The sequence below is a fragment of the Genypterus blacodes genome, unplaced genomic scaffold (assembly GCF_046128005.1).
Source record: "Genypterus blacodes isolate CSIRO-AG114 ecotype Tasmania unplaced genomic scaffold, CSIRO-AGI_Gbla_v1 ptg000045l_1, whole genome shotgun sequence".
Taxonomy (NCBI): Eukaryota; Metazoa; Chordata; class Actinopteri; order Ophidiiformes; family Ophidiidae; genus Genypterus; species Genypterus blacodes.
Genome location: NW_027466858.1, coordinates 1,082,428 through 1,103,795, shown reverse-complemented (window position 1 = coordinate 1,103,795; position 21,368 = coordinate 1,082,428). Strand labels below are relative to the sequence as shown.

Genomic DNA, 21,368 nt, shown 5'->3' with positions numbered 1-21,368 from the left:
AGCACTGATTTAGATCAGAATCAGAGGAGCTTTATCGCCAAGTAGGTTTTCACTTATAAGGAGTTTGCTTTGGTAGTTGGTGCAAGCAACAATCAACATAATCAGAGCAGGCAAATTTAAATTAAAACAGTTATTTTACAGAAAATATAATACTATTAACAATTGTACAGATGAAAGAGAGCAGAATGTGCAAGATCAAATGATTTTATTATCATTTTACTTTGCATTTCAGGCAGTCCAGGACGGGGTTGTGTGACTGGAGTTGGGTGACTGTGGGGTTTCGGGCTGGGATGTCCTCTCTGGTTCTTTTCTCTCTCTGTTTCTCACCTATCTCTCTCTCTCTCTCTATCACAACCTGTGATGCGATTAATACTAGCCTACATTGCTGATTGACATCATCCTGTAAATCTGTATGTACCCTATGACATCATTGCAACTCCAGTCCACTTGTACTCTCCCTCATGGTCTCTGTGTATAAAGTTCAACAACAATAGTAGGGATAACACAACCTTCCTTCCTTCTCTCAATCTCTCTCTCTCCTCTTTCCCCTCTTTCTATATAAAAAAAATGATCTCCAAAATATTCTACACCTGTATGCACAATGTCATGTACAATGCCTGCTTCAATAAAAACAGAAAAAAAAAGAAAACAAGATCAAATGATACTGTGCTTGAGATGTATCGCCCTGTCAGGGAATCAAATGCTGTTCTTCCACATGACAGGCAGAGATACTGTCCATTATACTAACAAGGCCTACGTAAGCATAGTTGGTATCACTTAGGATGATTTTCCCATAAACATTAGATCACTTAAACAGAAATCAGAATTTATATTCCTTAATGAAACCCACTTTATGATTTCCCTGGAGAACAAAAGGATGTCAGTAACTTTATCTAGTTCCAACATCATGATGCTCCTCACAGACTTCCTTATTTTGTGAAGCAGCAGCACAAAGGCATCGCTGCTATAAGAGACGACCAATCATGTCAGTTGCCGTCTCATTTGTTTACACGTCAGTACCAAAATTCTCTATGTGAGTTACTCAAAGTGATGAAGCAGAATTAGAGTTTCATTTGTTCACATATTCAGCATTCACATTCTGCCGCTGAAGTTAGATCATTCCACTCGTTAATGGGAGGAAAATACTAAGAAGAAGAGGAAGAAACTTTATTGGGTCAAGTCACATGCAAACATGTCGTAGCGCGCGCACACACACATGCTTTACAGAGGGGTCAGCGCAGGGCAGCCATGATAAGGCGCCCCTGGAGCAATTTTGAGGGTTTCGGTGCCTTGCTCAAGGGCAACTCAAACTGGCGGTTTCTATTTTGTAATTTGACAAATAACAGTTTCACAAAACATGAAATAAATACACCAAAAGTTTTAATAATGAGCATAATCTTAACAAGTCTCAATAGAATCTGAGATGGTTCATTCTGCTGCTGTACAGTTTCACATAGATGGGAAACGGGTTCTGTGTTTGCTTCTGGCGTTGCTCTCTAACAAATTCCAGGTTGTGTTACTCATGCTTCCCCGACTTCTTTGTGTGATGCTTCAACTGCAGGAGCCTCATCAGTCCACCCACGCCGACGCTCACATGATCGGTCTGTTAGGCTGAAGTACTCAGTCAGGGTTTGTCTTAACTTGCCTGTACTGCTGACAGTTGACACCGTCAGCTAAAAACATCTGAACAGAAAGAGATGTGACGAAGGTGTCGCAGTGATTATTGAGCTGCATTAGGAATGATTGGTTGTATTCAAAGGTAAAGGCGCTGTTTGTCCAGTCCCACATTGTTGTTTCTTTGAGATCTGGTCTTGTGGTACATTATTTACTAATTCTCCACTAAGATGATATAGACAAGACAAAATAACCCAAATATGTTCAGTTTGGATGTCGGTGTCTCTCACAAACACTGTCTTTGTTGATTTGATGCACGCTTTCCTTCCTTTCTTTTGCAGGTGTTACTGCCGGTAGAATCTTTTGAAGACATTTTGAACGACATTGAACGGTGCAGTAAGTGTAAGAGATGAAGGAAAGTACAGTGTTGCATTGCGTTGAGTCGCCTACCTAAATAAGTCTTTCTCAAGAACTTCTACGGCACAAAACATGACTACAGCAGATCTATCCATTTATTACTTTGTTAGTCTGGGTCAATAAGCTTGCAGGTTTTCTATTATCTAAGCAGAGAGCTCCTCCTCCCTTGTTGTGTTTACACACTTCAAAGCAGAGGCCTGGCTGTACTTTAAAGGTGAAATGCCTGCAACAACATGAGCGACCTGGTCTGCCAGCATGTATATCAGGTCTGTTCACCTTTGCTGTGCATTTTGGGAGTTAAACACACAATCAGTAAGCTTCTTCCTCTGTTATGTTGTCTGGGGAACTTCAGACGGAGGATAAGATGTTACAACACAAGTCATTTGTTACAGTTAAAGATTAATTAGATCTGAATGGGGTTGCAGATAGACAGGAAACGACTTATACACACAGATGCTGACCATGTGGACTGTATGAGGTGATGACTTGGGTCCAAACTGTACGGTTATGGTTCCAATCTTTCATTGTCATGCAGGAAGTGGCCGAGTCATTATCATGTGTCCGCTCCGCTTGAGCAACAAGATCCACTCACACGTCTGCTGTCTCTGCTGCCACTGTAAGGGAAATGTTATTTTAGAATATAGAAATACATCATCTCATTTTAACTGACCACATCGCTGCACCAGGCAAAAATCACATGAGTGCACATAAATAAGCCTTATGCATGTCATTTAAGATTTAAGATTTAAGATACTTTATTAATCGTCATTTTGCATGCAATTCACAGCAAATCGCATGCAATTGAAATGTATCTTGCATTATCTTGCAATAAACGTGTTGCATTCAAGTGCATAATTACACACCAACATTTGCAGCTTATGGAGATTTTCTGTTGTGTAAGAACTTATCTCACCCCTGACATCATGCATTATTATTAATAACGCAAAATCTACACCATTAAACTGAAATATTACTTCTCTATTTGGTTATGATAAGACCTATTGACATGACATGGAGTAAGTCTAGACTTTGGACTGTATGGGGAGACTTTTGCTGTCAAAAATAAGATGTCACAAGTCGCAACTTTCAAAACAAAAGCTCAGCTTGCGTGAGGAAAACATCAGCTGTTCAGAGTTTCTCATTCTTATCGCATGAACATCCAGCATGATAAGGATTCATTGGTGAATCTCAGTGTGTGTGCTGTACTGTAGTGTACACTCACTGTGAATACTCCCTGCTGCTGTGTCTCCACATCCAGTATAAACAGTAACGCTTTATTAAGTACAGATCCTTTCTCGGATCTAGGATGTCCATGTAAATATTCATGGTGAATAGTCAACCAAGGCCATCCTTGAGTCAACTTAAGCTGAGTGATGATGTGATTTATCTATGTCAAACTCTGCTTTCTCCTGTTTCACTCCAAGTTTCTCTAAATTTAGACTTGTATGAACCGGGTGATCGGTATCTATATCACAAAGTCTAAGTACTTTAGTATAAATGTATAAATGTGACATCATTGGTGTAACTTTCTTTCAGATGACATCATAAACCAGATATTACTGCACAATGTTCAATGGCTACCCGATGATATACATGTTATTCTAGCTGGCATGCATTATTTTTGTACACATTGTCCCAATATTTATTCAGTCATATTTGCTATCTTTAAACAGATTTTAGGGGTTTAAACGCATAAAGTTCTGACCAGCTGCTGGGTCTCTGTGAACAAAGGGGGTTTGCGGTCATGAAGCAGCTTTCTTCCGTGTTTATGTGCGGAAATACGCCTGAAGAAACACTCTGTCCTTTTCTCCAGCCACATGATATTCCAAAGAGAAAAAAAGAAGGGGGGAGAATCACGTGTAAGAAGTGACGTCATCTTCTGGGCGGGGCTGAACGGGAATAAACAACAGGAACGAGCCAATCAGAGAGCTCCGTATAACCTTCTGCAGATCCCGTTCATCCCTTTATAAACTTCAGTCTAGCTCATTGCGAGGAGGCTTGTTTAGTTTTCCACTCTGACCTCAACAGCAGAACAAATAACAGTAAGTGTCTTGCGAGCATATATTTTAATTCAACATGTCTTTATTCTACGTTTTCTAACGCAATGTTTTAAAATATTACGAATTTCTTGTCGTTTTTAAAGGGAGCTGTTTTCATTGTTTTCCACGCTCTTTCTTTCTCATTGTGCATTTGTTTTTGACTTGTGTGAGTTAGAAATGGCGACTTGTGAAGTCTTGATCCACTGTCCCAGCTGCTTTCCTTATGCGTCGTCGTCGCCCCTGCATAAACAACATCCCCTGGCTCGGCATAAATCAATATAGAAAGCGGAAAACTCCTCCAGCGGCCCTCTATAAATAGCAACATTAGTGGTATTTTTTTTACTTTTCTTTTCGTTTCCCTGTTTCGGGTTTCGTTACCGGTTGAGTTTTTCCTCTTGGCTCGCGGCGTCAGGCAGCAGATCCCGTGACTGCCTGGGAACAAAACAAAACCAGGGACGGATTTTTTTTTTGTAGTGTTGGGATTTGGCTCGAATTCCTCCCGAAAGTCTTCATAAAAACAACGTTTGTGCCTTCTTATAATCGACATTTTAATGACCACATTTAAATGTTTAGTTGCATTTGAATCTTTAGCAGGCCTTTGCGCATTTACAGGGACACAGTTTAGGGCGAGGAAGGAACTGCCTGGGCTGGGAATTGCAGCGTCATGCAGGGTCTCTTTGTCCGTACACAGACTTTCAATAACAACATTGCGCCGACATGTTTGTTTGTCTTTACAAAGACGAAGATAAGGAGGCTTTAGCGTTATATCTTATTACTGATCAATCCGTTAGTTAAGGGAGGCCCTCTAACGTTTTTATCCTCTTTCCTCCTGTAGGAAAAACACAAAATGCTGCCTTTAGCTGTGTTGGCAGTTTGCCTTAGCGCCACTCTATCGGCACCGAGCCTGGACCCGCAGCTGGATAAGCACTGGTCGTTGTGGAAGAACTGGCACAGCAAAGATTACCATGAGGTACCTGGGAAAGCGACGTCATTATGTCTAGCACATATACAAATACCTGCTACATTTGAAAAGTGACGAAAGAAAGAAATGATGATGGTGATGTTTGCAGAAGGAAGAAGGCTGGAGGAGGATGGTGTGGGAGAAGAACCTGAGGAAGATTGAGCTGCACAATCTGGAGCACTCCCTGGGCAAGCACTCATACAACCTGGGCATGAACCACTTTGGAGACATGGTATGACCCCGCTTTGTCTAAACAAAACAACCTCCACGCCCTTTAAGTTTGCTTTTGCAGTGTTTTTAATGTGATGTTGTTCTTCTTCAGACTCACGAAGAGTTCCGACAAGTCATGAACGGCTACAAACGCAAACCTGTGAGGAAATTCACCGGCTCTCTGTTCTTGGAGCCCAATTTTGTGGAGGCTCCCCGCTCTGTGGACTGGAGGGAGAAAGGCTACGTCACCCCCGTTAAGGACCAGGTAACCAGGCTTTGACCTACTACAACCTCACCAATTGGTTGCTTTAGGTTGCTTGAACAGAGACAAGATGGCCACTCCTAGGTTGTTTTGTTATCTTTCTGCTCCACACTCTTCTCACCCCTCCTCCTCCTCTTCCTCCTTATCTGCACAGTATGTCCTCTCCGCCACAGTCTAGGCTGAAATGTTTCCTATCAGGCTAAACTGGTTATGTTTACCTTTAGTCACAGTGCAAAGTAGAGATCTATGTCAAATGACTGAAAACTGCGAGTGTGTAGTGTGTGTATTTGAACTCTTCTTTTGATTTTTAACACAGATGATACCAAAGAAAAAGTCAAGTTTCTTAGAGCCAGTGTTTCTTTTATATCACTAACATTTCCAAGACTGTTATGTTGTGTTAACTGTTACCAAAATTCACCAAATCTGTCTCCCTGCTCTCTTCCAGGGCCAGTGTGGCTCCTGTTGGGCCTTCAGCACCACTGGGGCTATGGAGGGGCAACACTTCAGGCAGTCGGGCAAGCTGGTGTCTCTGAGTGAGCAGAACCTGGTGGACTGTTCCCGGCCAGAGGGCAACGAGGGATGCAACGGCGGCTTGATGGACCAGGCCTTCCAGTACATCAAAGACAACAGCGGCCTGGACTCAGAGGACGCCTACCCTTACCTGGGGACGGTAAGAGGCCTTACTAGTCTCCATCTTAAACAGAATCCTTCATGCACACACTATACAGCTGTGGTGATCACTTCCCTTCTGCCCCCACTTCCTTCTCCAGGACGACCAGCCATGCCACTATGACCCCAAGTTCAACACCGCTAATGACACCGGCTTCGTCGACGTTCCCAGCGGCAAGGAGCGCGCCCTGATGAAGGCCGTGGCCACTGTGGGCCCCGTGTCTGTAGCCATCGATGCGGGCCACGACTCCTTCCAGTTCTACCAATCAGGTCCGTTTGTTATTTCATGAAATCTAACTTGCAATGTAGATACAAAGTCCATTTTTCTGGTCATAGCGTTCTGTTGGTGACTGACCTGGTTGTGTCTTCTGTAGGCATCTACTACGAGAAGGAGTGCAGCAGTGAGGAGCTGGACCACGGTGTGCTGGTGGTGGGCTACGGCTTTGAGGGAGAGGATGTGGATGGCAAGAAATTCTGGATCGTCAAGAACAGGTTTGTTTAACGCAGCATTCTAAGATAAGAAGGCACAGGATCTCCTTGTTATGTTTGAATGGCACACATGAAGTTTCCTCCTGAGCTGCGGTTTGATCGACTCTCTCTCTCTCTCTCTCTCCCTCTACTCTCTCAACAGCTGGAGTGAAAAGTGGGGCGACAAAGGCTACATCATGATGGCCAAAGATAGGAAGAACCACTGTGGAATCGCGACGGCTGCCAGTTATCCTCTGGTGTGACGGCCGCACGCTGCAGCCACGTAGTCTTTTAATTGCCGTTGCCCCGTTTGGAGCCGAAGCTTCAGACGGCAACACGTTGACAGGAGATTCTGCAAATGTTAATACTGTTTTTAGGGAAATATGCTATTTTTGGTTTGGCCGGTGTTCTGCCACTTTATTCATTGAAGATTTTAGTTTGAGTGTTTGTTCCTTGTACATACGTGTTCATGCTACCTAGTGAGTGGACTCACAACACTCGCTTTGTGTAAGATTTTTTTTCTACTTTTAACTGTGATCAATAAAAGTTGTAAAACACTGACTTTGGATTTTGGTCTTGTGTGTGTGTGTGTGAAGATAAGTCCCCCAGTCAAGTCAAGCTATTGATTGTTTAAATTGATTCCCAATCCAATCTAATACGAAATCCCTTTAGTATTAGAAAGATAAATCCTTAAAACTGCGACTCCTTCATGGTGCCTTTGCCCTCTGGACCCCAGCTCAGACCTCCAGGTGGCCACAGTGTTATTGATGCCCACACTGCTCCATGTTTGCCTGCTGAACTCTGTGCTAGTTTGACAGGTGGAGGCAGGACGGAGTCACATGAGCCCTTGTCACATAAACACGGCTGAGCTCTCTGTCGCTCTGAGCGCCGTGTGGCACTGAGCTCTGAAAGGATTATGATCGATTCATTCACAATCATCTCAGAAAGTGCGTGTTAAAGGTTAAATCTTAAGTCCTTCATGTCTTAACTTGCCCTGGATAGTTTGTTTGTGCCGGAAGCATTGAAACAAATTTTCTAAAAAACAAAAACCGAAGATAACTCAAAGCATGACCAAGAAATGTTTCGCATAATCCAGAACAATCAATCAATAAGACTGAGTCAGTCCTGCACTTGACCCTAAAGGGTTTCTTACCATTTTAGATCAGTGAGTTCAGGTCAGACTTGTGTGTGTGTGTAGCCTATCTAGCCTTTGCCTGACCCAGATTCCAGCAGTGTGATGTTAGTTTGTTGATCTTTTATAAACACTCATGATCTCACATGAACTCTTAACAAAAGTGAAATCTGGTCGACCCAAATCCCAACAGTACAGTGACGAGTCCCTCTATAATGCTATTTATGTGCCTTGTTTACTTCACCTCAGGGCTCAGAGCAGACTGACGCCCCCGTAGCAACAGCAGGAATGTGTCGTGCAAGCTGGAGAGGGAAAGATGCCAGTCAGGCAAAGGAGGGCGACTGGGATTGAGAGAGAGAGAGAGACGGAGCACAAAGAAATAACTCACCCCAGAAAAAGTGATCTGATCACACCCGGCAGAGTTTGACCCGACAGGAGCGCAAGTAACTTATGTGCCTTCGTCTAAGCGGGCATTTAGTCCAGCATTCTGCATGTGTAAGAGTAAAGTTGGTAATGACTGTGAATGTGCATTTATAGACATTTAAACAGTATTTTGGTCGTGGATGCAAGATGGCTGCCACACATACCTTGTGTTTGTTTGTAGCAACGGTTGTCCACACCAAATAGATTAAGAGGGATTCTTTCACAAGGTGCACTTTGATTGACAGTACAGTATATACAACAAAAACCAGAATGGCAGTAATGTGACCTTTCCCCTCTGCTGCAGTGACGTGACGTGTTTGGTTGTCACAGACCTGCAGTTGGAGGAGTGTGAGTATTAATGGGGCCTTCCCGAGATGAATCTCCTCATATTTATCAGTCCCTAATATATCTAAAAGGGGAATATAACAAGAAGCATTGTTTGTCTGCTGTAACTCTGCATTTCTCTCTGTCAGTTTGCATTTTCACCTTCAGAGTCCTTGCATTCCCTCAGTAAATGGTTCTGAGCAAAATCTCTCAAAAACTCCAAAAACTATTCTTTAGTTCTCTAAATGAGGTCATGAGCGTGTAATGATTGAACACACGCACGCTGAGAAACACTGGGGTCAAGTCAAGTTTTGTAAAATCGATGTTTATTATGGGTATTTCTTGACAAAGGACAGATACTCGTTGACATCATCATGTGATCCCACCACGAAGGGCACCCGCTGATGGAGGGCCTCGGGCTGGACGTCCAGTATCCTCTGGGTGCCGGTGGTGGCGACGCCTCCGGCCTGCTCGATGAGGAAGGCGATGGGGTTGCACTCGTACAGCAGCCGCAGCTTTAGGGAGAGAGAGATGAAGGGATCGGGATTATGGAGGTATGAGGTCGGACCGAGAGTTGGTAGTGAATTATTTACAGCAGACTTCACACAGGATAAAGTTTATTAAACACACAAAATGCCACCATAGTATCAGAGTCGGTACTGTTAAGGGAGCGGTAGTGCCGGTGTTGTTGCTGGTATCAGAGAAATATGAACGTGACTCAGACCTGCCAACCAAATATGGATTGAGCAGAATGACTGTTGATCATGGGAGGAGACGGAGCTCTTTGCAAAGGGCCGTGTTTCTCAAACTGTGTTACAAATACAACTACAACACGTCCTCTCTCTTTGACCTTCTGCTTTGCTCTGTGTGTGTCCTGGCACCGGATTCCAACCTGGTTTGGACGTGTGTTTACCATTGGACTAAATGATTGAAGAATAACATGGCCAACATTAAGAGATGTCTAGCATTGACTCTCTTGTCGGTGTTACCTTTCCCTTGGGGCTCTTCTCATTGGCGGGGTACATGAAGATCCCTCCATAGGCGATGGTACGGTGGACATCTGAGACCATCGAGCCCACATACCGGCCACCATAGGGGGCGCTGCCATCCTAAAAGACACAGGGGAGCACATAATATAAGGCACGGAGCTGGAATCGAACATGTTCAAGGTCTATCGTCAGCATTTGAACCAAGAGTCTTGAGAGCAAACAGTATCTGTGTTTGTTATTGTGTATGTTTCTCAGATTGCAATTTAGTGAAGGAGTTGGTGTCAAGTTGTGAATTTGAGTTCAGTCAACTGCAGAGGTACAACACAGGGCTTTGATTGACTTATAAGTGCTTGCGCAATTCTTGTTGACCTCTTGTCTGTTGTACTGTGCACAACAATCACATGACTAAAAGGGCAAAGTCCGCTTGTCACGCACATACGGATCAATGTCTGCATTGAAAATGATAAAGATAAGTTTGAGACAAAGCTCAGTTATGCTGCGCAATCGTTTAGGCAAAGCTCTGTCTGGCCTTTGTGTGAGACACATTAGATCAGAGTGGAGTGTGTGTGTGTTTAAAGTTGTGTTACGGTTCAGTTGTTTTCTCTGGAGCTCATTAGCTTCAGAACAGTCGGCTGTAACAACATTACATGAAACAGACTCGTGATCTGAGCTGTTAGTTCATTTACTCCTCTGCTGCCTTTGGGTTCCAACAAATCACGGCTATAGAACTACACACACACACACACACACACACACACACACACACACACACACACACACCAGAGTCAATACTGTATTATTTACATTATTACACTCATAGCATTGACTCTATTTGAATGTGAGGCACTAATTGTTTGGGCTTTGGACTTTGACAAAAAAACAATTAAACTTATAAGACACCTGGATTTGAGCATTTTTACTTTTTGAATATTAAAATTGTATGAATGAATTTCCAGATAAGGTGTATAATTAATTTGTTGATCAAGTCTACAAATCTAAACGCTCTCAACCAAGTAAAGTCACAAGTCATCATTGTCAACGTCAAAGTTGACTCATTTTGCTATCAAGTTGGATCAAGTCAGCAAATCTGTGGCTCAGATCCAAGTCAAGTGTACTGTAAGTCATATGATCTCTGGCTTTAACATCCTGCACGATGACAAAACAAGCTAGCTGGGGAACATCTCAGTTAGAGAAGTCCTTGATTCATTTCAGTGGTTTGTTAAGCAGCAGACACACTGATGTCTCCTCTCTGCTTCACAGGGCACGCTGGGGTTTCGTCTGCACAGTCTGATGCAGAGTCATGTGCTTGCTGAGTCACATCCCACTCAGTCAAATGGGAGGAGTGTGTGTCAGTGTTTGTGTGTGTGTGTGTGTGAATGTGTGTGGAAATCCTGGAAAAAACGCACCCTCCCTAACTACGCTGAATTCTCACAATCATCAATCAAAAGTAGATCGGAGGAAGAGGAAGTGAAGAAGAAAAGATAGCGGGAAAACGTGTGTGGGAATCTTTGCTGTAAAGTAAAAACTCAGTCAGTCAGGGTTGCTGGCAGGGAAACTAGTGAATGGTATGAACTCTGTGCTCAAACTCAGGTGACTTTGTAACTTTCTGCAGGTCACAATTCTGCAATTTTATATGAGCAACACAAACTTGCAAGATAGATAAATTACATTCAGCATAAAGATCCTTATATCTGTTATGCTATAATGACTATAATGTCTTAGAAAATCAATGCTCTTACTACTACTATTTGTCCTGACATCAGCATGCATTCACTCATCACCTCACATTAAAAATAAAGATGTTTTGATGGCTAAAACACTTTTAGATCCACAAAGACCAAAGCCACAGTTCGTAAGTCATAGATATGATATTTTGCTTAATTCTCAATATCTCAGTTTGAGGTCATTCATCGATTTGCAATGAGAATTTCAGCAAATTCTACTGCACCCCCTCTGTAATGCATGTGTTTGTGTGTGTGTGTGTGATATGTAAGAGGGGGTGCAATATAATGTGACCTGACCAAAGTAAAGTATCTTATCTTATCTTATCTTATCTTATCTTAAAAGCTTACATAGTGTAGCTTTATGGCATTAAGATCAGTCCCATATTAGAATCAAGAGGTAGCCACTTCTACACAGCTTCATTATGTCTGAGTTGCGATTGTAATGAAAATGCTGATGACCAAGCAGCTCAAGCTTCATCCCTGGTGTGTGTATATGTGTGTGTGTGTGTGAGAGAGAAGTGCTGAGTGTGCATGTGTGACTGGAGTGTCCTGAGGAGGTGCTGCCCTGGTTTCCTGAGGAACAGGCTGCTTCCTGCTGCTCAGCTGACCGTGTCCTGTCCCGCCACTCACATGCTTGCTTACGTTCGTGCTAACTTTGCTTGCGACACCCAGATTCTCTACACGAGACGTTTTTATGCTGTTCGACACTTTCATAAATGAGCAAACATGAATGAATAATCCCTGATGGTGACGGTGAAAGGTCAGCTTCATACAACTGGGCTTTATAAATGTTCTACTCACTTCTTAAAACCAGGACTATTTAAAGAAAGAGAGATAGAAAGACCAGAAGTCCTCTTTACAAGCCTACACTCCATTTCTGAATTGTTGTGATCACTGAAGAAAAGAGAAGTACAAGCTTCAAACTTGATCAAATTCCATCCTCCATCCTTTATTCTAACTGAACTGACATTTATTTAATAGAAATCAGTAATCGTAGCCCCGTCAAACATTTACACAGTTTCTGACTTCGGACCTGCTGAAACCTGCAGGAAAACACTTTGGCATGTTCACGTGAATTCATTCTACCTTCACAAACGCTTTGTCAGGACTCACATGATGCGTCTGACAGGTCGCTGCTGTTTGTGGATGAATCAGCAAAAAGAGATCCTTTCAACGGCACGGAGTCAAAGGATTCCATTCCAAAACAGAAAGTCAAAGCAGTGGAAGTGACGAATGCCACATCTGAGAATAAATCTGTGTGTGTGTGTGTGTGTGTGTGTGTGTGTGTGTGTGTGTGTGTGTGTGTGTGTGTGTGATGTCACCTCAGGGTACTTCTTGTGCTTGAGGTACTCGTTAATGGACGGGTGGAAGTATTTGGCGTAGCCCTCGTTCAGGCTGTAGATCTTTCCCTTGGGTTTGATCCTCACGTTCTTCTCAGTCAGGATGAACTCGCCGATGGCCTGAGGAGCAGGAACAAAGAGCGTAAAAGTCTGCAGAGTTTCCCAGTTATCATAATGTTTTCCACCGGACACACAAGTCTGAAACATCAACTCTTCGCCCCCTCTTTGATAATGTTTAATGCCTTCATATTATCTTTACAGTTTAATGCTTAACCACATGAGCAGGTTTGGTTTTAATACCCAGTGTCAGAGCAATATAAGTTTACTACATGAAAATAAGCTTCAGGGCAGTTAGGAATATAACTGTAATAAAATAAGAGCAGGAAACACAATCATGTTTTCTTTAGCAGAATAATGTTGACGCTAAACGACAGTAAACATCTGAGTGAGCTCAGACTGAAGCACTCACAGGGTCCAGCATGAAGAAGTTGAGGCCGGCTCCCGTGCTGAGAGCCACCAGGGTGGCGCTGCCGTACAGAGCGTAACCTGCACACACGATGCTGCTGCCTGGCTGCAGGGCGTCTGCATCTGTGGGTTCCCCCTCTGATACCTGAGGCCAACAAGATGAGTTAACACAGAGAGAGGAGAGCTGAGCCCTGATACACACCAGGTGAGGGTTAACAGTGTGTGGGTTGTCCTGTGGGAGGTGAAGAGTAGCTCACGAAGCATGCATCTATCAAATGTAGTGTTTTTTGGACTTCTGTACAAATCCAGAGAACAATAAACTGTTACATGTCAACATATCTTCTATTTGAGGTGACGGCTCAGATTCAATGAGCCTATTTGCAAATCTGAGCTTGATCTTGTGGGTTAGTTGGTCTCTCAGTCTGCCGTTTGTGGACACCGCTGTCCCACAATACAAAACGCAAAGCAAAAGGGCCGGCCTGGACAAAATAAGGTCAAATAGAATACACCACAGTGTGTTTTGTTCTTGTTGCTGTGAGTAGCCCCATGGATTGGACAGCAGCGCTCTCTTGTGTCCTTATAGTGTTACTGAACTTGTGAAAAAGCAGATGTAGAATAGAAGTGTGGATATAAGACAAATGAATGAGCGGCATCACAACAGGATTTATAATGAAAATGACGCTGACTTGATCCTCACTCTTTATTGCAAAAGGCTGCAGACTAAAGATAAACTCAGTGACAACATCGCTGCTTTTACTGCAGAGTCATTTCTGAACATGAAGATGGTGCAGAGAAATATCACACACAGTTCAGTCAATAAGATGACAGCTTATAATCATAAGAGGACAATGCACATATAATAACTTATACACACAGGGTGCATTAAAGTGGAGATGCTGGGGATTGAACCCAGGACCTCATACATGCAAAGCATACGCTCTACCACTGAGCTACATCCCCATGTGAATCCAGGTGAACACACACTTTTGCTATCCTCTAATCACGCATACATTTCCCCCAAAGCTGAGCTGAAGACATTTGACACTGGAACTGCTTATGCTTCAGGATTTACTGTATGATGAAACACATAACAGTTTACATTTGCTTTTTATTTGTCTTCATTTGTTTATCTAATATGTCTGGAATGAGCTTCATGACCTTTGAGACCTGGGAGAGCATGCACTACGTAAAGACTTTAGCTAAATGAACATAATGTGATAGCAAAGTGTGCCTGCAGGGTTTGTGGTCAGACTCACCCGTTTGTAGATGGCAAAGATGGTGCCGATAGAAGCCAAGCAGTCGATGTTGCTGGAGCCGTCCAGAGGATCAAAGCAGATCACATACTTCCCCTGAAACCACAGCAGAACATGAAGCAATTGAATTTAACTCAGCCCGGCCTTAGATTTCTGCTAATTAATATTCGGATTTTTAGTTTTTAAGATTTAAGTTTTAGATTTTAAGTTATTTACACACAAATGTCCAGCTCAGTTACAATATTGGTATTCTTTAAATATTGTAAATCTTACAAAAGAGCTGGGATGTTCTCTCACCAAGCTTTATGTGTTTGTGTCTGGAATCTGAAAATAGGATGAACTCTGGTGCCACCCAGAGGAAATAAGAGGTACTTTTTAATTTTGGAAAGTTTGAAGGTTTTCTATACCCAGAAATAAAAGTAACAACATTCTTTTCCCAGCAGATTCAGTTTGTCAGTTCTGTGTTCTCTGCCCCTACCCTCTTCTCTTCTGGGGTGACGATGAGCTTCTCGTTCTCCTCAGACACCATGCAGCAGGACCCGTAGGAGGCCTTCAGCATGTTGATGACCAGGTCGTTAGACAGCACGTCTAGCTTCTTCACATCGTCCCCCGTCACGTTCACTGAACCGGCCAAGCCCTGCCTGCACACACCAACAAGCAGCCGGGCATCAGACTGACACACAGCTTAGACTGCAGCTCCTTCAGGTTATTAAGCCCATAGAACACCTACTGGGTGTTGAATTTGGTGGAACAGATCAGCATTCTGATCCCAACGTCAATGCAAAGTGTAAAAGTGGCCTATGCGTGTGTGTGAGACTCAGCCGCAGCCATGTTGTCATGTTCAGCTGTGGTTAGACTCATGGTTACAGATTGTGATTGATTTATCAGCTGTTGCTTCAGAGCTTCACCTCCGAACAAAGACGGCCCCTTGCCTCACAGAAACCATTCAGAAATGCCCACAGTGTTCTTCATTTCACAACATTCATTTCTCAAGGACACGAGCTGCACTCTAATGTCAATTTACACAAAACAGAAATGGTTATTGTGTCACTTTTCTTACTTTTTAAAGCTTCCACAAACATGTCACACAACAAAGGGCAGCCAGGTCAAGGACAGAATGAGGTCTTAAAGGTGTGTTCAGTATGTGGACATGAAGTACCTGAGTACTTACAGGTGAGCCAGACCCGCCTTGCGCACGGCAGAGGAAATGGCTTTGATGGCGGTCAGCATGGCGTTGATGAGCTGGGTCAGCTCGCCCGTCGCCCCCTTGGCCTGGCGACCCGTCTCCATGACGAACCGGGTGAGCGTCCATACGTCCGTGTCAAAGGCCGAGCGGTCTGTCATGCTGGCTGCAGGTCTGTGTCTGTCGGTGTGGAGAGTCCTCGTAGTCTGTGTGTGTGTGTGTGTGAACAGACGGTGAGTGTGTGAGCGATCTCGTTACAGCACAGGTCCTTTTCATTCCCACAGCCATGAAGGCCGGCCAGGGGATCTATTTGTGTGTGTGTGTGTGTGTGTGTGTGTGTGTGTGTGTGTGTGTGTGTGAGCGTGTGTGTGTCAGTGTGTGGGTGTCAGATGACAGCTGCACTTTTCAGCCCTGCACACTATAATAGAACTTTATTGAGCCAAAAGAAACTTTGCTACAGACTTAACAGGAAGAACGTTTGACTCTTCAATTAGAATAAAATCATTTGGCTTATATTCTCCGTATTAGAACCTTGATGTGTGAACAGCATAGAATTTCTGATTTCATTAGCCGAGTTCATGTGGTGAACAGTTAACTCTTTCATTTCTAATTGTGTGTGTTTACTTCCATCATTTACAACCGGTGCTAAATGAACTTTAACCTATTTTGTCTGCTTTATTTTGTTTATTAAACTTCTTCTGCTGGTGTAAATCACTGCGTTCTTACTCGGTTTGAAGGTTTAAAACCCTGTTGATACAAATTCAAGTGCCCTGTGTGATACGATGTCAAATATTATGAAGAATTCCAGCAGAATATGGAGTAAATACAATAGAATCAGTGTGTAAACTCAGTTGCTCTGTTCAACTGTGTGCCTCAAATGTCACAGGGAGTGTGTGTGTGTGTGTGTGTGTGTGCTACCTTTGACCTTTAGCTTAAAGGTCAATCCCCCTGGATAAAGTATCTCTGAACCTTTGCTTCTGAACAGTACATCTTATGATCTTTGATACGTACACACACACGTTTATCAAACACACAAATCTGTTTCAAATCATCATAATGTCAAATTTTGGAATCTTTGAAATCTCGAGATTCAAAGGAAAATCAGACTTCAATCTCTCAGGATCAATAAACAAACTAAACTAGTGTCAAGTTGAGTTTCTGTAAAGGTGAAGCAGCTTTCAAAGGATCAAAAACACCACGATTGTCTTTTCATTTGGTTTATTAAGAGACTTCATCGTTCCAAACAGGATCCCTTCGTCTAATAAGGCACAGAGTTATGATTTCATTTGGTCCTTCATCATAATAGAACATCTGGAAATGCGAATCGAGGTACAAATGGAGGTAAAATGTTACGGAATGCATTTGTCTTTGGTCTTCTTTGGGCTCAGTTTGGTTTTGGTCACAGTTTGGTCCTGACAGTCACAGCCTTCTACACACAGAGCTTTAATACTGCAGTGCTGCCGTGAGTGTGTCGTCAATCAAAGTGACATATTTGATTCTTTAGGGGTTTAAGCTCATTCTCTGGCTCCTGAGGCTTTATGCACTCAAAAGAACTCTCTAAACACGAGAACTCAGTCCCCTGAGTTTGGTCCCAGGCTCATTTCTTGGCGTGTTTCTTACAAATGGCGACATATTCCAGCACGTCCTCCCGGGAGCCCAGAGCGATGGGCGCCCTCTGGTGGATGTTCTCAGGCTGGATGTCCAGGATGGTCTCCAGGCCCGTGCTGGCCAGCCCGCCCGCCTGCTCCATGATGAAGGCCATGGGGATGCATTCGTACAGCAGCCGCAGCTTTGAGGGACAGAGGGCGGAGTTTAGTCACAATGTCAAAGTCTCCGCATGTGAAAAGTGTTCTAAAGTGGCATTTACAGGTTTGTTTCAAAACTGGAAGGATGTGGAGAGTGAAGAAACGAGATTGTGACACAGCTTTCAGCATGCCAGTTACCAAAGTGACACAGTGCAGATCTGTGTATACCTTTCCCTGTGGGCTCTTTGCGTTCCCCGGGTATAAGAAGATTCCTCCGTACATGAGGGTTCGGTGGACGTCTGCCACCATGGAGCCGATGTAGCGAGAGCCGTAGGCCTCAGTGCCGTCCTGCAGGCAAGAAGAAGAAGAAGAAGAAGCTCGCCTTAGTGTGTATGCATGTAAAGGTGGAGTTAGTGTGAAGGAAATTGGGCTATCAAATCAACTTCATCCTACAAAATCTGATACCAGGCAGAAATCAAGGCGACTTCTAACCCCAGAAATGTGATTGATCAACATGTGAGGATGATTAAGGATCGTGTCCTGCAGCATGGTTACCTGAGGGAACTTCTTCTTCTGCAGGTACTCTGTGACGGCCGGCTCAAACTGTTTGGCGTAGCCTTCGTTCAGACTGTAGATCTTTCCTCGGTTCTTGATCTTCACATCCCGATCCACGAGGATAAATTCACCGATGGCCTGACGGGAAGAAAACGATGGATAACATCAAACCTCCTGATATCACAGCCTCTTCTCTACATTTGATTGTTAAAAGACAAAGACAGACTGGTTACTGACTGGGTCCAGCATGAAGCAGTTGACTCCCTGTCCTGTGGAGATCACCATCATGGTGGCGCTGCCGTAGAGAGCGTATCCTGCCGCCACCAGGTTCCTGCCGGACTGCAGAGCGTCCTTCTCATTCGGCTCATCGTCCGTGTTCTAAACAAACACACACAGAGATTACATTAACGTCCAGAAATGCTGATCAACACCGAGCACGAGCAGCGGGGGGGAAACAAGGTGGAATACCTTTTTGTAGATTGAGAAGATGGTGCCGATGGAGACGAGACAGTCGATGTTGGAGGAGCCGTCCAAAGGATCGAAGCACACGATGTACTTACCCTGAGAAAAGAAGGAGACGTTCTTAAATTGAGTGATGTAATCGCTGCTATAATCATAGTTCTGACACATTTAATACATGTGTGTGAGAGCTGAGACTCACACACTCATAAACATCATCATGGAAGAGATTTGACCTTTCTGCTTCAGGGGCAAGAATGTTGTGATTGAGCAAAATGTATTCACACCAATCTAGGTTTCCTAACACAAACTGAATGGACTGTGTGTTTGTGTGTGTGTGTTTGTGTGTGTGTTTGTGTGTGTGTGTGTGTGTGTGTGTGTGTGTGTGTGTGTGTGTGTGTGTGTTCAGGACTTTGCTGTGTTGCTGTCACGGTCCAACTTGATCCACGTGTTTCCAACAAAGCAGGAGAGAGAATGAGAGTGAGATTAGACCTAAGCTTCTGTCTGGAGCAGATTCAGGCCTCGGAGTTGTGAACACAGGACCAAATCAACTGAAACACTCTTGTTCTCTCTTAAAGAATCTGTGGATCCAGTTTTACTTCGCTGAGGGCCGATAAGAGACAAACGCTCCTTACGGAAGTGAAAGCGGGTATTGTGTACTGTAATGAGGAAATGCAGGTTTGTTTGTTTTCACTCACCCTGCTGTCCGGCTCCACGATGATGGCTCGCTCGTTCTCCTCGGACACCAGGACGCACGAGGTGAAGGAGGACTTCAGCATGTTGATGATCAGGTCGTTGGAGAGGATGTCCAGCTTCTTCACCTGGTCGCCCGTCACGTTGGTGCTTCCAGCGATGCCGTAACTGAGACACGACAGATCAGAACGACGCAGAATGAAAGGTGTTAAAGCTTCATGGATGAGTGAACTTGATTCCTGTTTGACCAGAATGAAGTTGACAGTTTAACCCAGAGGACGGTGATGAGGGCTGATGTGATGAAGACTCCATGACACCGCGTTGCTAAACTGCAGTTATTGCATTAGAATGAATTTCGAAATCAATGTGAAATCTTCTTTATTTGACCACAAAGCAAAACTGACATCGTGCTTCTCTCTTCAGCAAACAAAAGCAAGTTAAGCTCAATGCATGGAACTTTCAAAACACTGATCAGACAAGCAGGCTGACACTTACATCAGCTTTTCATATGGAACGTTTTGTAAAATGAGCAACAGTCTATCTTATACACTGCATGCATTATGTAATATGAATCTTGATGGGAGTGTGTGTAAGTTTTGGAGCTATGCGCTTCCTGATTGGCGCACTGAGAACCTGAAACTCCTGCCAACGTGGATGGAGCTGGTTGAACCTGGAAGTGCATCCAGCATTCCTACACCACTAAACAACAACACAGAGTCCTGATAGAAAAGCTACTTTCCCAAAACTTTCCCTTCCACGGGGAGTGTGAGTCTCTGTGTGTGTGTGGGGTGTGTGTGTGTGTTTACTCACAGATGGGCAATCCCGGCTTTACGCACGGCGCTGGAGATCGCTTTCACCGCCGTGCACATTGAGTTGAGCAGGTTGGTGAGCTCCCCGGTGCCTTTCGCTCTCCGGCCCTCCTCCATGACGAACCGGGTCATGGTGACCACGTTGGTGTCGAACGGCCCGGATTCCGTCATGATGCTTCGGCGATGCTGCCCCTGACTGCGCAACCGAAAGAAGTGTGTGTCTGTGTGCGGAAGGAGGAAACACTGGCGGACTTTAAAAGCGCAGGACGCGGAACTTGGTTGCGGCCAATGCGGGCGCAGCGGCGGCGGAGGTGTGGCTGCGCGCTGGAAACACGATCCGAGATAAAGATACAAATGCGTGGATGTGACGGGAACAAAAGGACTCTTTGTTTGTTTCTGTGTTTTAGCGACAATCTGGATCACGTACGAGTTTGAGATTTTGGGAGGAATGAATGTTTCGACAGTTTGGTAATCTGAGCATGTGACTGAAACACGGCTCCATGTCCTGCAGCCTCAGTCTGAACTTTAGGGACAAAACGCACAGAAGAACAGTTTGAGTTTGATTGCGTAACAACGACATGTTCTCCAAAAGTATGAAGGTTTAAATGTAAAGCGAGGACTTAGAGGGCTAACATGCTTGGTTTTAAAGGAGAGGTTTGTTCATTAAACATTTAGAGAGAGAAAGACATTAAGCATTTAAAGTAAGTCATGTAACTAAGTGTGAAGAGACATTAGAGACATTGTGATCAATTAATGGTTCATCCTTTAATTCTTCAGTAACTTTAAGTCACCTGTACCTTTTAATGATACAAGCTTCTTTATTTTTGCAGCACCTGGAGCAGTTTTTCATCTGCAGCTCCACAAGAAGTCCACAGTATAATTTAGATATAATCTTTCAGTGGCGGTTCCGAAGAGCTGAAACGCCCAAACCAACTGTATAGGCCTCCATTGCTTATCATGATAAGTTTTTTTAAATGTATCTGGACCAAATTGTATATAAATATATATATAATACTACTTGGATGATTTGGTTAGTAATGGCGAACCATATTTTAATGAGCATCGTTTATCCCACATGCTCGCTCCTATTACTGTTCTGGCTCCTCCCCCTTGGAATGGAATGCACGTGAAAGTTGAAGCACGCAATCTGCTGTCAACATTCAGGTTTATTCGGATCATATCTAACTACTTTGCTAGTGTAGCGCCACCCTTGTGCAGTGTTCCATACGTGCAGCTCCTTTAACTGAAGCGGCTTGGAGGTGAAAACCTGGTTTAATATACTGCCACCCTGTGGTGACATGGAGCACTACATGTAGTCCAAGCTCTCGACTCGCAGGTTCAAACAATAATACAAAATGTAATAGCCCACCGTTTCTCTTAATAATAATAATAATAATAATAATAAATTCATCCTTCTTCAGCATTTGCACAATACATGAAATAAATAGAAGAAAAAATGAAAAAAAATGTTGAAGGAGTAATGTTAGATCTCGCCTGTATTTTTGCTTGTTTTGTTCTTCATAAACACATCACAGAAACACAGTAAAGTCCAAAATTGTTGTAGACACCTTCACCATGAGAGTCCACTGAAAGAAAGGCCTGATCGCTGGCCCTTTGAATTTTGGGGTGGTCAA

General features: G+C 43.7%; 3 protein-coding genes, 1 long non-coding RNA gene and 1 other non-coding gene across 5 annotated transcripts; 1 reads left to right on the top strand and 4 right to left on the bottom strand.

The window, feature by feature from the left end:
- On the bottom strand, positions 1-3,847 carry LOC143000218 (uncharacterized). Its single transcript, XR_012963604.1, has 3 exons — positions 3,737-3,847; positions 2,493-2,645; positions 1-1,683 (listed from the first exon to the last, which is right to left on the bottom strand). It is a non-coding gene; the product is annotated as an uncharacterized LOC143000218 (long non-coding RNA).
- A 134-nt stretch (positions 3,848-3,981) lies between these two features.
- Positions 3,982-6,938, top strand: ctsla (cathepsin La). Its single transcript, XM_076149329.1, has 8 exons — positions 3,982-4,073; positions 4,906-5,040; positions 5,141-5,263; positions 5,354-5,506; positions 5,949-6,173; positions 6,274-6,442; positions 6,547-6,664; positions 6,804-6,938. The coding sequence occupies exons 2-8, from the start codon at positions 4,918-4,920 to the stop codon at positions 6,901-6,903; spliced, it is 1,011 nt and encodes a 336-aa protein (XP_076005444.1). The 5' UTR covers positions 3,982-4,073; positions 4,906-4,917; the 3' UTR covers positions 6,904-6,938.
- Positions 6,939-8,848: 1,910 nt separating this feature from the next.
- Positions 8,849-15,634, bottom strand: fbp2 (fructose-1,6-bisphosphatase 2). The gene is made up of 7 exons (XM_076149359.1): positions 15,462-15,634; positions 14,769-14,931; positions 14,294-14,386; positions 13,042-13,182; positions 12,555-12,692; positions 9,509-9,628; positions 8,849-9,034 (listed from the first exon to the last, which is right to left on the bottom strand). The coding sequence occupies exons 1-7, from the start codon at positions 15,632-15,634 to the stop codon at positions 8,849-8,851; spliced, it is 1,014 nt and encodes a 337-aa protein (XP_076005474.1).
- trnaa-ugc (transfer RNA alanine (anticodon UGC)) lies at positions 13,926-13,997 on the bottom strand. Its single transcript has one exon. It is a non-coding gene; the product is annotated as a tRNA-Ala (tRNA).
- Positions 15,635-16,674: 1,040 nt separating the features above from the next.
- LOC143000267 (fructose-1,6-bisphosphatase 1-like) lies at positions 16,675-19,984 on the bottom strand. Its single transcript, XM_076149521.1, has 7 exons — positions 19,736-19,984; positions 18,931-19,093; positions 18,242-18,334; positions 18,011-18,151; positions 17,774-17,911; positions 17,447-17,566; positions 16,675-17,262 (listed from the first exon to the last, which is right to left on the bottom strand). Exons 1-7 carry the CDS (start codon positions 19,903-19,905, stop codon positions 17,071-17,073), a joined length of 1,017 nt encoding a protein of 338 aa, XP_076005636.1. The 5' UTR covers positions 19,906-19,984; the 3' UTR covers positions 16,675-17,070.
- Between the last annotated feature and the right edge of the window lie 1,384 nt (positions 19,985-21,368).